Genomic DNA, 13,781 nt, shown 5'->3' with positions numbered 1-13,781 from the left:
AATTTTAGAATAAATATCACTTTTGTCTCTCATTGCAGATATTATAACATAAAAAGAATCTTGCTTATTCTCAAAGGGTACTGGGTTTTAAGTACTCTGTCTTTCTTTGAGGATGGACTAATGGTACAAACAAATGGTCCTTAGTTCATAGCTAGACTCAAGATATAAAAAATGATGTTTATTTTTTGCCTTTTATAAACTGTTGAATTGAGGTAATTGTATATTAGTTTAAAAATGTTAAAAATGTTTAAAGTTGTTAACTGAGCCCTGAGTATACAGTGTGTTGTACAGAATAAAACAAGAACCTCTTAAAGACTTTGCTGTAGTGGTGTTTGGTGCAGGTTATTGTTTTGGCCTAAGAATTTAAAATTAGTTATGTATAGACATGTCACATTTTCTGCCCTCTTGTGGTTAAAAGTAATTTTGCAGCATTGGTTATATTTTAGTGCTTTAAGTTACAAGGGACAAGCTATATGGTATTTTAAAAGCAGTGTGACAATTATGTTGGTGCATTGGTCTAGCTAATCACTTTTGTTGCATTTTTTAAAGAAAGAGAAACAATAGTTTTATGTTTTATTAACTATAATACACCAATGCTTAGAAATCTGGCAAAAAGTGAATAGATTTTATGATAAATTTTCTTCAGGATTAAAATAATATTTCTCTTTCAAAGAGTCTCAATTTGACATTAATCTGGTTATAATTTAATTTGACTCCTGCTCTAATAATGCTTTTCTTGTTTGGCTCTTTTCATAATTAATTCCTATGTTTAGGATGAGAGTATGGGTAATAATTCTTTCCATTTTCTAAGCTACACATAGGATTATATGTATTACATTCATTCTATATCATGAGAGGAAAAATGCCATGATATTCTATGAGCAGCTGTTTTTATTATCTTTGGGCATCTTTTGACTAATTATTATTAGATATTCTAAGACATTAATTGCAAAATTTCTAGATTTTATTAGCTGTAATATAAAAAGATGAGGGAAACAGATGAGATATAAAGTAAAAATAAGTCATTAGGAAGAATATGAGGAGCTCTGCAGTTCAAAGAAAAGTGATATAAAATAGCATATGAATAATTGTTGGCCATTTTGTATTTCCTAGGAAAATTAAACTCATCAAACTCTTCATTTATATTACTATTTTGAGATAAATGTCTCACCATATCTAACTGCTGATAGAAAAATTTGTCCTCCCAGGTATTTCCAAAGAAGTACTAGTTCTGGCTCCAGATGAATCCAGTATATCTGAGCTGGTGAGGTGATAAAAGAGTGCAGGAAAAAATTGGTTAGTATCAATACATGCTTTGAGACATACTTAAAAGAGACTATAGATAATATTTAATGTTTTGTGAGAAAAACTTGACTCTAAATGATAGAAGAGTCTGTGAGAGTAAGGGCATCTCTGAAAAATCATTAACCTTATTGTTCTCATAGGAATTTTTTTAATAGCCAAATAATGCTAAAATTTTGGGGATAGTTATGTAGGTATTAATGTGAGTATAATTAATAGTGCCAAGTTATGTAAAAAGTCAAGTGAAATGTACTTAATGACTCTGAATTTTAAACTAAATGGTTATTAAAATGGTAAATTTTGTGATATATATCACAATAAAAATATTTTGAACAGATCAAGTGAAATTTCCCTGATTTTTAAATATTTCTAACAACACTGAATAAGATATGCCTCATCCAATAAATTTTAGGAACTCAGGGTCACAAAATAAGTAGTACTTTTAATAAACATTGTATATAATAAAAAGGGACACATTTCCCACCAAGTAGGATTTTCCTAATATCATCGTGACTCCTAGGTGTACCATATTGTATTTCCCATTAAGCATTTAGCTCCATTGTCCATGTAGGTGAGAGGGAGGGAGAGGCTACTTACTGCACTTCATGCTGGTGGGCCCAGGCATACTTTCTTCTTTAGTGCTTTGTCCCAATTTCCAAATGAGATCTGTAACAGACTACAGATTGCCCAGGGAATGCAAGACCTGTCCAGGCATGCGCGTACCTCCTGTCCACCTTTCCCCCATCCCTTGCCAATGACTGCATTTCCTGTGGCTCTCTGGACTGGTTCAGAGCTGCCACTGGAGCAGATATGGGAGAGTTGAATTTCACCATCGAACAATAACACTTTGCTATAGGAGAAAAATCACTAGATGCTTCTTGACAGTTTAAATAGTGCAGCATTTATTCTGACTCCTTTATCCTTTATGATCACTCATTACTGATAAGGTAGTCACCTCCTTACCTGCTCTGAAGATAGATACCTTAAGGAATGACTATGTTAAAGCTCTCCAGAAATTTTTATCTTTCTTTCCTCCTTCCTTCTAAAATCTGTTGTGCTTAAAAACATTGAGGATTTTTTCCTGGACTGTTGAGAGCCACAGCCAAGGGGCCCCAGCAAACTTCCAGCTGCCAGCTGATGATTGGCTCACAGCACCCCAGAAAACTTCTAGCTGCCAACTGATTGGCTCCTCTGGTGATGCTCATTGGGCTGTTTCCCGCCCTTTCAGACCACAAGCTCCTCATTGGGGGAACATTTTTTGGCTCTGCCCACGGAGACCCAGCCAATCAGCCTCAAGAGCAGGAGGAGTGGGGGAGGTTGAGAGGCTTGTGGGAAGCCGGTGGTGGCAGCTGGAAGTTTGCTGGGGCTCCTTGGCTGTGGCTCTCAACACTGGACCCCAATGTGTTCATTTTTCTGATCTAAGCTTGATCCAGCTCATGTTTCCTGAATGCTTCATGTATTACAGGGCCAGAGGGCAGGTTGTGCTGGTGGTCAGGGCAGTGGATAGAGGAAGAAGAACATGAACTTTGAAGTCAGGCAATCCTCAGCAGAACCTGTTGTTTGCTCTGATTTAGACAACTCTTGATAAGCTCAATCCCTGCTTTTAAACATAAGAGTTTAAAATAGCATTAAATGTTAAAACAGACAATTATCATAACAATAAGTAGTTGCTATTATTATTAAGCTGGAGAGAGGATATGAAGATGATTAGGATAGTCAGTGCAGTAGTTCCTAATAAGGGACCACTTTGACAACTTCTGGAGACATTTTTGGTTGTCACAATTAGAGAGAGAGCCTATTGGCATCTAGCAGGTAGAGGCTGTAGATGCTGCTAATCATCATCTGACATGTCGGGTAGTTCCCCACAAACAAAAACTTATCCAGCCTCAAACGCCAATGCCACTATTGTCTAGTGAAGGGAAAAAATTAAAGTACATTATATCTTTTATATAAAAAGAAAGTGAGCTTGTAGAAGTTGAGCAGACCTGTCTAGTTATGTACCCAATAGCCATGCCTTTATTTATTTATTTATTAAATAGTAAGAGTGGTTGAAGCAATGTGCCCAAGGCAGGAACTGAATTTCCCAGTGTCATTTACAGATTGGGGTAGCCAGTTTATTAAAGAGAAAATAGCTGGATAGCACTTAAAAACAAAAACAACAAGCAAGCAAACAAACAAAAAAAACCTTTAAAGTTTCCCTTTGTTTTTGCTACCTGAAAAAGGACATGATAGCCTGGTGGGGGCTCAGGATAGTGGCCCAGAAAGATGGCAGGAGAATGGCTCCCTGATGACTATGTGTAATTCTTACACCATCTCAGAACCACTTCTTGCCAGAAGTTTTTAATGTGAGGAAGAAAAGAAAAAGTCCCTCTTGGTTGAAACAATATTATTTAGGTTTTTTTTTGTTACATGCAACTGCATCCAAATTTGACCTGTGTCTCAAAGGAGTTTGAATGGTAGAAAAGGAGCCTTGGAGCTAAAGGAATTAACAAGAACAGAAGCACAGAACAGAAACACATGCGTTTTTTAGGAAAGAACATATGGTTTTGTATGTCTCTTAAATAACCTGACAACTTCCACGGGAAGATTGTAGGTGATGTCTGCAGGACGACCTTTAGGAAGGAGGAAGAGCAAACACTTGAGCGGGTGAAGTGGAGGCCAGCGCTCCCACCTTTCTCGCCTATTTCATTTTGTTGGTCACAGTTAGGTGAACATTGACCTTTCATTTTTCTCAATGAGAAATTTCTCAGAATCAGTACATTTTTTTTTCATTTTTGTATTTCTCAAGGTCATTGTCACAGTCTGATATATGAAATGTGGAACTGAAATCACATGAAAGTCACCTTCTATGAAAGTTGTTGCTGTTTCAGGCCTGTTTGATCCCTAGCTCTCCCCCGACACCCCTTCCCTCTGCTCCCTTTCATGGACTCACTGAGTTTTAGGGTAGGACCAATCCAAGTGGGATTTCCTTGGTGGAAGGAAGCATTAGCAGAGAAGAGAAGGAGTATAGAGCGGAATATTTGGGGATCTGTGCCTGGGAAAGCATGTCTGGGAGAAGAGCAGCATTACCACTTCCACTTTATGTACTATGAAGAAGCTAATATTTTGAATCACTAGAGGGATTGTGATTGTTCTGGCATTATCTTTTCAGCACTTAAATGGCCAGGCAGATGGCAATATTCATCTAAAATTGAATTAAATATTAACTTAAAATCATTCTAGAAATAATCTTCCTTTGCCATAATTCTTAAACTTTATGGGATCATAGACTTCTTTGAGAATCTGAGACCTATGAAATTTCTCCCCAGAAAAATGTAATGCTTCAGAAAAAATTCATTTTAGAAGCTATGAGCATTCCTCTCAAATCCATCTTTGTTGTAAATAATGTAATTTTTTGAAGTTTAACCCAAAACACCAAAATCTAATAGACATTAAGTTTTTTAAAAAAATCACCAATTGTAGACTTTTTGAAGTCTATAATTCCTCAATTGGTGGGAAACTGGTTCTGTTATTCATCAATTGCCTCACCCATTTGGAGCTGATGAAAGGATAGGAATTGGGTTTGTGAAGAGATTTCTTTGTAGAGAGTTGTTACTTTGCTATGAATTCCCCTCACTCTGCCCAGGTGTCAGGGATTACTGTGTTCCTTATCCTTTCCTATGATGCATAAATGTGATCCATGTGGTTGAAAGAAATGAAGGCCAAAAATGTTAAATAGAGACTGGGACCCAGTACAGAGGAGCCTACTGGGCCTGTGATGGGAGGGGTGGCTTTCAAAGATTTCTGAGATGCCCTTGAGGCCTTTGTACAATTGTTGTGATTAAAAAGTACCAGACTCCCTTTATCTGAGCTAATGTCTTTAGCATGTGCTTTTTCTTCATTCTATCCTGGTCAGGCCATAGGTTTTCCAAATCTTTTCCCTCTGCTTCTTTTTGTTCCCAAGTCTCATGATAAATTTGACCAAAGGTGACTGATGGCACTCATGCCACAGATGAATGTTTTGTTGTTTTGAACTTTCTACCAAATAAACTAGTTCATCTCTTAAAATTTTGGCTTCACTTAAACAGCCTTTGGGCATGCGTGAAATGTATCCAAGTTCTTTATCACAGTGTAAGAAAGGTGGCCTTTAGTCTGATTTCCAACAGATTCCTCATTGTCATCTGAGACTTGTTTCCGAGTTTCCTCATCTTATGAGCCCTTACCAGAATCATCCATAACTCTCCACTGGCAGAATTCTAACCTTTTTCTACCCTGCTCCTCCAAACTCTCCCAACCTCTGTCTGCCTATCACCTGATTCCAAACTGCTTCCCCAATTTCATCTATAGTTATAGTAATGATCTCATTCCTCAGCACTGATTTTCCATTTTCTGTCACTGTAACAAATATCTGGGGCTGGATACTTTATGAAGAAAAGAGGCTTATGTAGGTCACAGTTCTGAGGGTTAAGAACATGGCATGGGTATCAGCTTGGTTCTGATGAGGACCTCATGGTGGACGACATGACAGTGGTGGGAGCTTGTGTAGGAGTGAGAGATCACATCATAGGAAGCCAAAGAGTGAACAGGAGATCTGGCTGAGGCCTTTATAACAATCTGTTCTCATGAAAACTAACTTAGGGGACCCAGGAGAGCTGCCTTAATCCCTTTGGAGGATGGCACCCCTAGTGACCTTGGCTCCAGACACTCCCACTAGGCTCCACTTCTTTCATTTATTTATTTATTTTACAATAGAATGCATTTTGACATATTGTACACAAATGGAGCACAACTCATTCCTCTGGCTGTACATGGTTCAGAGTCACTCCAATAGTATAATCATACATGAGTATAACATAATAGTGTCTATCTCTTTCTACTATCCTTCCCATCCCCATAACCCCATCCCTCCCCTCACTCCCCTCTACACAAACCAAAATTCCTTCATTCTTCCCTCTACCCCTGCCCTACTCTGGATCAGCATCTGCTTATCAGAGAAAGTATTTGACTTTTTTAAAATTTTTGATTGGCTTATTTCACTTAGCATGATATCCTCTAGTTCCATCCATTTATCTGCAAATGCCATAATTTCATTCTTCTTTAAGACAGTAGTATTCCATTGTGTATATGTACCACATTGTCTTTATCCATTCATTTCTTGAAGGTGTCTAGGTTGGTTCCATAGTTTATAGGCTTTACTTCTTAAAAGTCTCACATCTCTACACTGCCACACTGAGGATCAAGCCTCCAACACATGATTCTTTGGGGAACACACTCAAGCCATTTCCAAACCATAGCTGTGTGACTGCATGGATCACAGGCCCATGAGGCTACCATAAGGTGAGCAACAAAGGTAAGAAGGAGAGGTCACTGCTAGTGGTCCCGTTACCAAGAAACTTAGGACAAGTTTCTAGTGGAAACTTTTTCTAGTGAAATGCTGTGTGTGATTCTCTTTATGATTTGGCTGAGGGTTTTCAGAATCATGAACTCCCCATACACTTATGGGAATGGGTTTCTTATGGAAACTGGTAAAGGGACTGGTCTGGGCCAGAAAGAGTAAGACAAACAGATGAACAACTAGACATCAACTTCCCCTTATTTAACAGTTTTCATAAATTCAGGGGTTTAAGTAAAGAACTCATGTTCTATGACAAGAAATTTCCCTGTCTTATAGAGAGACCACTTGGCCTTTTGTTTATTTGCATGATAGGATATTGCCTGGTATTTTTCTCTATTGCTCAGAATGGGTGACTAGGGACTAGATCTGGAGGTATAGAGCTCTGATTATCTGAGGGTATAAAGAAAACCATGGTTAGCAGGAGCCAGACACTCCTTTGTGGTTTGCAAACAGATGGCAGAACCACAGCAGACCTGCCTTGGCCTGTGCTGTTCCTAGATGTCTAGTTTTGAGAGTTTGACCTGGAGCAGGGGTGGGCTGCTATATGCCTCTTTTCCTGGGTGCCAAGTGCTATGGTTTGAATATTGTTTAGGTGCATCCCCAAAGGTTCATGTGCCAGAAGCTTGGTTCCAATGTGACAGTGTCGAGATGGTGGGATTTTAAGAGTGGGTCCTAGTAGGAGATAATTAGGATACAAGGACGTGGCCTTTGGAAAGGACTATTGAAGTCTCATGGGACTAGATAAGTTCCTGTAAGAATGAGTTGTTAAAAGGGAGCCTGGCACCCTCCTGAATTTTTCTGCATACACTGCTTGACATTCTTATATATACTCCCACAACTGCAATGCCATCTGTTACGAGGCCCTCACTAGATCTGAACAGATGGCAGGGCCATGCTCTTGAATCTCCAAAGTTCTGAGTTAAATAAACCTTTTTTTATACAGTATCCAGCTTCACGTATCTTGTTATAGTAGCAAAAAAAAAAAAAAAATGGAGTTTCTGCTGCTATAACAGCTCTCTGCACTCACAGAGAGTGGGGTCATGTCTCTCACTTGAACATACTATTTCTGTTTGCTTAGGCAGTAGACTTACTAGTCTGCCCCTCTTAAACAGGGCAAAGAGGGTTGAAGACAATGGGGCAGTAGTAGAGTAGTAGTAGGGCAGCTGTAAGGCAGTTCTGCCCTTGGCATAGCTGAGTTGTCTGCTTTTTCTTTGCATTAAGTGGCTACTGGCAAAACAGCAGCTTTGAGCCTCATTCTGGTAATAAAAGGCTATGAGGAGTGCAGATGAAATAAGGGTAGTGGAAAGCAATCAAATAGCACCTAGGCCCATCAGTTCAGTGACCTGGGCAGTGCGAAGTCCCCTATAAGTTTTCCTGAAGAATTCACTTGTAGAAATAGCAACTTTCAATATAAAGGATGAGACAGCTACTCTCAACTCTGCATCCCTTCCTCCTTGACCACCTGAACACCCTGAAGAAGAAAGGAGGGGAGATTGTTTTTCAGAAGCCCACCATTTCTTCTCCCACCACCCTACCTCTGAGGAGAGAAGGGAGACCGAGAGAAAGAACAGAGCTTGTCCCTTTCCCACAAATCGAGGTCCTTTGGGGTCCCGGCCCAGCCAATGATGGCGGGGGAGACTGCCTTGGATATGATGTTGGCGTCTTCAAATGGACTTGACAGAGTTTTTTAATATCAAGAAGTGGCTGAGGAAGTTATGGAATCTGTCCAGGGTATCATTAAGGGATCTCTACCCAGCAGGAGTGGGGGATTCACATGGCTCAGCTGGGGACACAGTGGGAGAAAAACAAAACCATTTCCTGTGTGCCCCCAATGGAGTTGAACTGTTCAATAAACCAGCTATGTCCGATTGAGGACTTCATATTCTTAGGGCTGAAGTTGATCACAATGCATTCGTGTGTGGTAAATTGGATGGATAAACTTAGTTGAATGGCCAGATTTATTTTTCTGTGAAAAAAATGTTAAATGAAAAGATAAATAGCAGAGGTAAACTTTGGATATAGAGGAAACACTAAAGAGGTAACTGATAGATTTTAGGAAGATGCAAGGAAAAAGGCAACTAAGAGTTCCTTCATTTTGTAATATTACACAGAAAGATTTCAGATTTTAAATTCGGTTTATCATATAGATTCACTTACAGTGAAAATCTAACAGTGATATGGGGAAAAGTGGGTATTTAAAAATATGTTTATAATTGGTTTGTTATCCTTTTTCATTTACTTGTAAACCATGTTATTATGTCAAATTATTTAATTATCATTAAGAAAAGAGTAGCCTGACAAATATGAAGTATAACTGTGCCCATGATTTTCATATAGGGTAGTGATGTGGCTTCAGTTTGGTAATGGGGAAAGAAAGGGAGGGAAAAGCAGAATTCTTAAGTATTTACAATGCTGTTTTTATTCAGACAAAATTATTTTAACTTTACATTACGAATATCCTTTAAAGTTTTTTTTTTTTTTTTTAAAATAACTTGTACTGGATAAGGAAAAACTACCATCAACAATACATAAACCATCAAAGTGGTTCCACTGCTCTTATTGTCTTCACCATAGAGCTGTTTGCAGATATTACAGGCCGTAGCTTCATACCATCTTTAGGGACAGGCTCCAGATTTCTTATTTTTCTTGTTTCACTTCCACATCGTCTATATTCTTGAATACCAATCTCCTAAAATGTAAGCAGTATAAAGTGTTCTTAACCATCCGAGTACTAGAACATAAAAGCTAATAAAAATAGACCCATAATCCTAATTGCCTAATTATGCTTCAGTTGAATTGTGTTGTGCTTGAAACGAGTGAGACACAGATGCAGGCTGAGTTTGTGATGAGCACTTGGGTTCAAGAACTTACCATTGTCTCCATTTTCTCCTTTCCTACCACCCTATTTGCACACATCTGGTTAGTGGTCCCTCCCACCCCTGTATAATATCCCAGGACCTCAGCCGACATGGTGGTGGTTCCCCATTTCCTGATGAATAATGGCCCAAGTCCTTGTCTTTGCTCTGCATGACACTCTGCACTCTGCTCCTCATCACATACTCCTTGCTCTTACCACACTGAACCTCAGCTCTTCTCAGCTCACATTGATTTAGCTAGAACCTTTGCTCACACTCATCCTTTTGCCTGAAAATGACCCCTCTCCTGCCAGTCTCTGAATGTTCACGGTAGACCTCCTTTTTCAAACACAACTCAAGAAATGTCCCTGGATACCCCCCTCCACCCCTGCCCTCACCCCAAACATCCTCTGTAGGATCCTCTAAGTGCCTCTTTATCATTTCATTTATGCTGTTGAATACTAGGGCCTTCCCGTGTGGCAGACATAGGTAGGCACTGGGGATATGGCAGTAGACAAAAATTATGGGATTTATGGAACTGAAATTCTGTTAAAGGTTATGGACCCTAAACACATGATAAGTCAGATAGGGATAAGTACCATGGAAACAATACATCAGAAGTGTTCTGAGAAGGTCTCTCTGATGACATAGCTTGCCACCTTCCTTCCTTCAGGCCTTAATAAAAGCACTGTAATCTACTTTTTATAAAAATAATGATTTTTTTTAAACATTTCTACTAGAAAAAATTAACTTTAAAAATCATTTGTAGTAACTTATTATCTGATTTATACATAGTGGACAATAAATACTATTAGTAACAGGATTTATTTATAAAATGAGATCCAGAAAAAAAGAAAGATTTAAAGTTATTTTAATCAAAATTTCTAAGTTATTTGGGTTATTTGAGATGGTGTCCTTTAAATCTGGGCCCAACTCTCCTGTGTGGGACATTTTGTTAGAAAGGGCAAGTGTCAGACAAAATGTCATAGGCTTCTGTCCCCAATCTTGCATGGACTTAGTGTGTGACTTATAGTGTAGTGAGATTGATTAGGGAAGCCATCTCCTTACTTTATACTTGTAGCCATGCTTATTATACCAGGTCTTCTATAATTGTTTATAGGCATTTATTTTCCTGTGCCTTCACCTTTTTCCCCCTCTCAGAAATTTACTTTCTTGTAAACTTATTTTGAAAACTCACGGGTCCTTTCTGAACCAGCCAGTTCTATATAACTGTCCATGCACTTTTGCTGGTTCTCGGGTATTTACCTTGGTTGTTTTTGATCAGGATTCTGGTTTTCTTGGCTCTGGCAGGTGTTGGAGTACAGGAACTCACTGGCACAGAGTGAATGCGTGGATTGTTGGAACAAATCACTCAGTGTCTTGGTGACACTTTGGGCTGTTGTCATTCTTCCAAACCTTTGGGGAAGGTTGGGGTTGTGTCTGGATATGCTGGTTTTCATATTTCTTCCAAATCTCAGAGGCAGGTTGGCTGTCCCTCCAGGGCTCCTTTCTTCTTTCACGGTTCTCCCGAATCTCAGAGGCAGGTTGGCTGCCGAGTGTGGCTTTTTGTTGACTGAGGGTGTGTTCATCTTCATGACATTTTTTGGTCCCCAATCTTTTAACTCTTGAAAATTGGGACTTTTTTCCTTTTCCTTTTTTGGGGCTCCCCTAGGCTATAATTAGAAATGATTAAAATAATTTATTATTGTGATAATTCATAGATTTAAATTCAAAATTAATTTAAATCCAGACTTTAATCTGATGAATTGTTAAATCTATAAACAAAATTTGTGTTTTTATGTGCAGAATTTTAAAAATAAATAATCTGTATTAAGCTTTTTGAAGTTATCAAATTCCTGTTTCCCTAGACTATTGTGAAACAACTATAAAATATTAAAAATATATATATAGTGAATAAAACAATATTTTGAGTGGCAGGAACATAAGGAAGTATTAAAATGCAGCAAAAGTTTATTTTACAGCCATTATTTTCTTTCAGTGTTTTGATTCATGTTTATGAAATGTTTTGTGTTTTGACTTTAGAGAAACCTCTTATCCCTTTCACTGTCTGGTGTTTTGCTCCCTTTTAAAGGCCAGGTGGTACATGGAAACATGGTGCATGGAAACTGAGACACTACCCAAGTTTTGGGCTATGATGTAGGAGACCCCATTGACTTTTTTCCCCACTTTGCACTCAGTATTTCACCCTACAAACATGTCTTGAGAAACCAACAATATTTTAATTAGAATATTAATTACATTTTTAGTAATAAACCAATTGGTTAGTGATTCATAGCACTACAAATATACAAATTTATAGGAACCACTTAAAATACAGTGACTGTTCAATTAGATTTAATTTTACCATGAAAGTTTGTCCATTTGAAAATTTTTAAATGATTGTTTTCTAATTGTAACCTGAGTAATTTCAGCAAATTTGGAAAATATAAATAAAGAAGAAAATAACTTGAATTTCTTCCATCTAGAGGTAAACATTTTACTCAGATTTACTACAAACTTTACCAGCTTATAAGAGATTATAAATGTTGTATGTTCATTTGCAGTTTAAGACAATGGCCAGCTGAAAAGTATCCAGATCTTTATTTCTACAACTATTTATTACAAATGTAAACTCTGAGTCAATTGAAAATGTACTAATGTACTTTAAGCCTGCAAAGTATCAGAGCCTAAGTACTTGTCATTACAGAGCCAGGCTGTGGAGGTTGTGGGTATAGTCCAGTGGCAGAGCACCTGCCTGGTGTGTACAAGGTCCTGGGTTCAGTCCCCAGTACTGAGAGAGAGAGAGAGAGAGAGAGAGAGAGAGAGAGAAAGACACTAAGCTGTTTGCTGAATAATACAAGTTACATCAGTATACTTATCTTAGGAAGGCTGAAGTTTGACCAAAAAGACAGCCCAAACTAGTTATTTACAAAGCTATAAGACTCAAGACAAATATTATATATATATATCCTGCTGGTCATATTATAGACTTAAAAACTTACCTCAAAATGTTTGTTGTAATTTTCTTTGCTGTGAAGATTGGGCATCAATAATTCATCTTCACAAAAGATGTTTGATGTTAACAAGCTTGAAGTGGCTAAAGTCAATAAAATGAATCGTTTTGAGGAAATGATTTCCATTTTGTCCAAATCTAAAATTAAGTTAATATGTTCAGTCCAGTGTCTACAAGAAGGGAAATTGTGGTGTTTTTATACTGTCTAAAAACAAAGGAAAGTTTCCTGTAAGAGTGAAGCCAATCCCACATGTTTTAAGCTCTAATATTAATTAGCTTGTGTAACTAAAATATGCATGTAAGGAATGTGTAATTCATTCTGGTGAGACAGCAATGTTTGTGCTTGCAAATTCATTAACTTTGAAAATAATTTTCCTCATTATGAAAGCTTTACTAATTAGGTAAGATCAGGGCAATAGTAATTAAGATTCCAAATAAACAGGATGCTTCATTTCTGTAAGCTTAAATAAAAAGTATTTTGTTTCTGGTGTTTACGTCATTTTTTGAGGAATAGAAACAAGAAGAATTCAATACATGTTAGGTACATTTTTAAAAAATTCACACAAAAGAGTTAGGCATAGTATTTTCAGATGTCAAACAGAATTGAGAATGTGAAAAGAATTAAAAGTCACACAATACCCCAATAAAATGCCTTAATTCTTTTTGTAAAATGCTGTTTGGTTATTAAAAAGCTTCAAGAGTAAATGTCAGCTGTATTGTGAAGGATGAACAAATATTCAATAGGCATTTTGACAAACTGGTCATCTCAGAAGAAGATGCAGGTAGTCAAGGCCCTTTGGATTGGCCCTGTGGGGCTTATTTGGTAAAACTGCATAAATCACCAGGATTTTATTTCTATCAAGATCCGCATCCTACCTTCCTGTTCAAAGTCCTAAAGAATTCTAGCACAGGCTGGGTAAGTCACACACATGCTAATTTTGTTGCTCCCAGGGCCTATATTATTTAGGTAATCTCCTTTTACATCATGGCATTAAACGAGAATTTACAGAAATAAACGTGTATTTACTGAAATACCACCGTGAGTCTCTCTTGGAGCAGCTGACTGGTATTTTTAAAGCCCTGCCTTATCGCTAGACTGTTTTGGTTTCATAGAAGCTATTACTAGGTCCCCTTGATCCCTTCAACTCTCACAAGGGAAATGGCCTTTCATGGATTTCCAACACTCAGGTACTTCTAGAGGTCCCTTCTGGAGGTGAACCAAAACATACAATCTTTC

The 13,781-nt window shown here is 37.8% G+C and overlaps 1 protein-coding gene and 1 long non-coding RNA gene across 3 annotated transcripts in view; one reads left to right on the top strand and one right to left on the bottom strand.

Moving 5' to 3' along the window:
* The window catches only part of LOC106144680 (uncharacterized), a 76,182-nt gene that overhangs the window by 40,895 nt on the left and 21,506 nt on the right, over nt 1-13,781 (top strand). The gene's annotated exons all lie outside the window — the stretch shown is intronic.
* On the bottom strand, nt 9,035-12,974 carry Npvf (neuropeptide VF precursor). Its single transcript, XM_005319124.3, has 3 exons — nt 12,534-12,974; nt 10,798-11,204; nt 9,035-9,365 (listed from the first exon to the last, which is right to left on the bottom strand). Exons 1-3 carry the CDS (start codon nt 12,669-12,671, stop codon nt 9,314-9,316), a joined length of 597 nt encoding a protein of 198 aa, XP_005319181.1. The 5' UTR covers nt 12,672-12,974; the 3' UTR covers nt 9,035-9,313.

This window comes from Ictidomys tridecemlineatus, chromosome 2 (genome assembly GCF_052094955.1).
Source record: "Ictidomys tridecemlineatus isolate mIctTri1 chromosome 2, mIctTri1.hap1, whole genome shotgun sequence".
NCBI lineage: Eukaryota > Metazoa > Chordata > Mammalia > Rodentia > Sciuridae > Ictidomys > Ictidomys tridecemlineatus.
The sequence above is the reverse complement of the archived record's forward strand: the minus strand, read 5'-3'. Positions and strand labels throughout refer to the sequence as shown.

What these genes read in the sequence shown, in the direction of transcription:
- Npvf (XM_005319124.3), bottom strand. Translation starts at nt 12,671, where the DNA reads ATGGAAATCATTTCCTCAAAACGATTCATTTTATTGACTTTAGCCACT. An exon ending in ATTACAACAAACATTTTGAG is followed by an intron (nt 11,205 to 12,533) that starts GTAAGTTTTTAA and finishes TTCTAATTATAG; the next exon opens with CCTAGGGGAGCCCCAAAAAA. An exon ending in CCTGATCAAAAACAACCAAG is followed by an intron (nt 9,366 to 10,797) that starts GTAAATACCCGA and finishes CTTACATTTTAG; the next exon opens with GAGATTGGTATTCAAGAATA.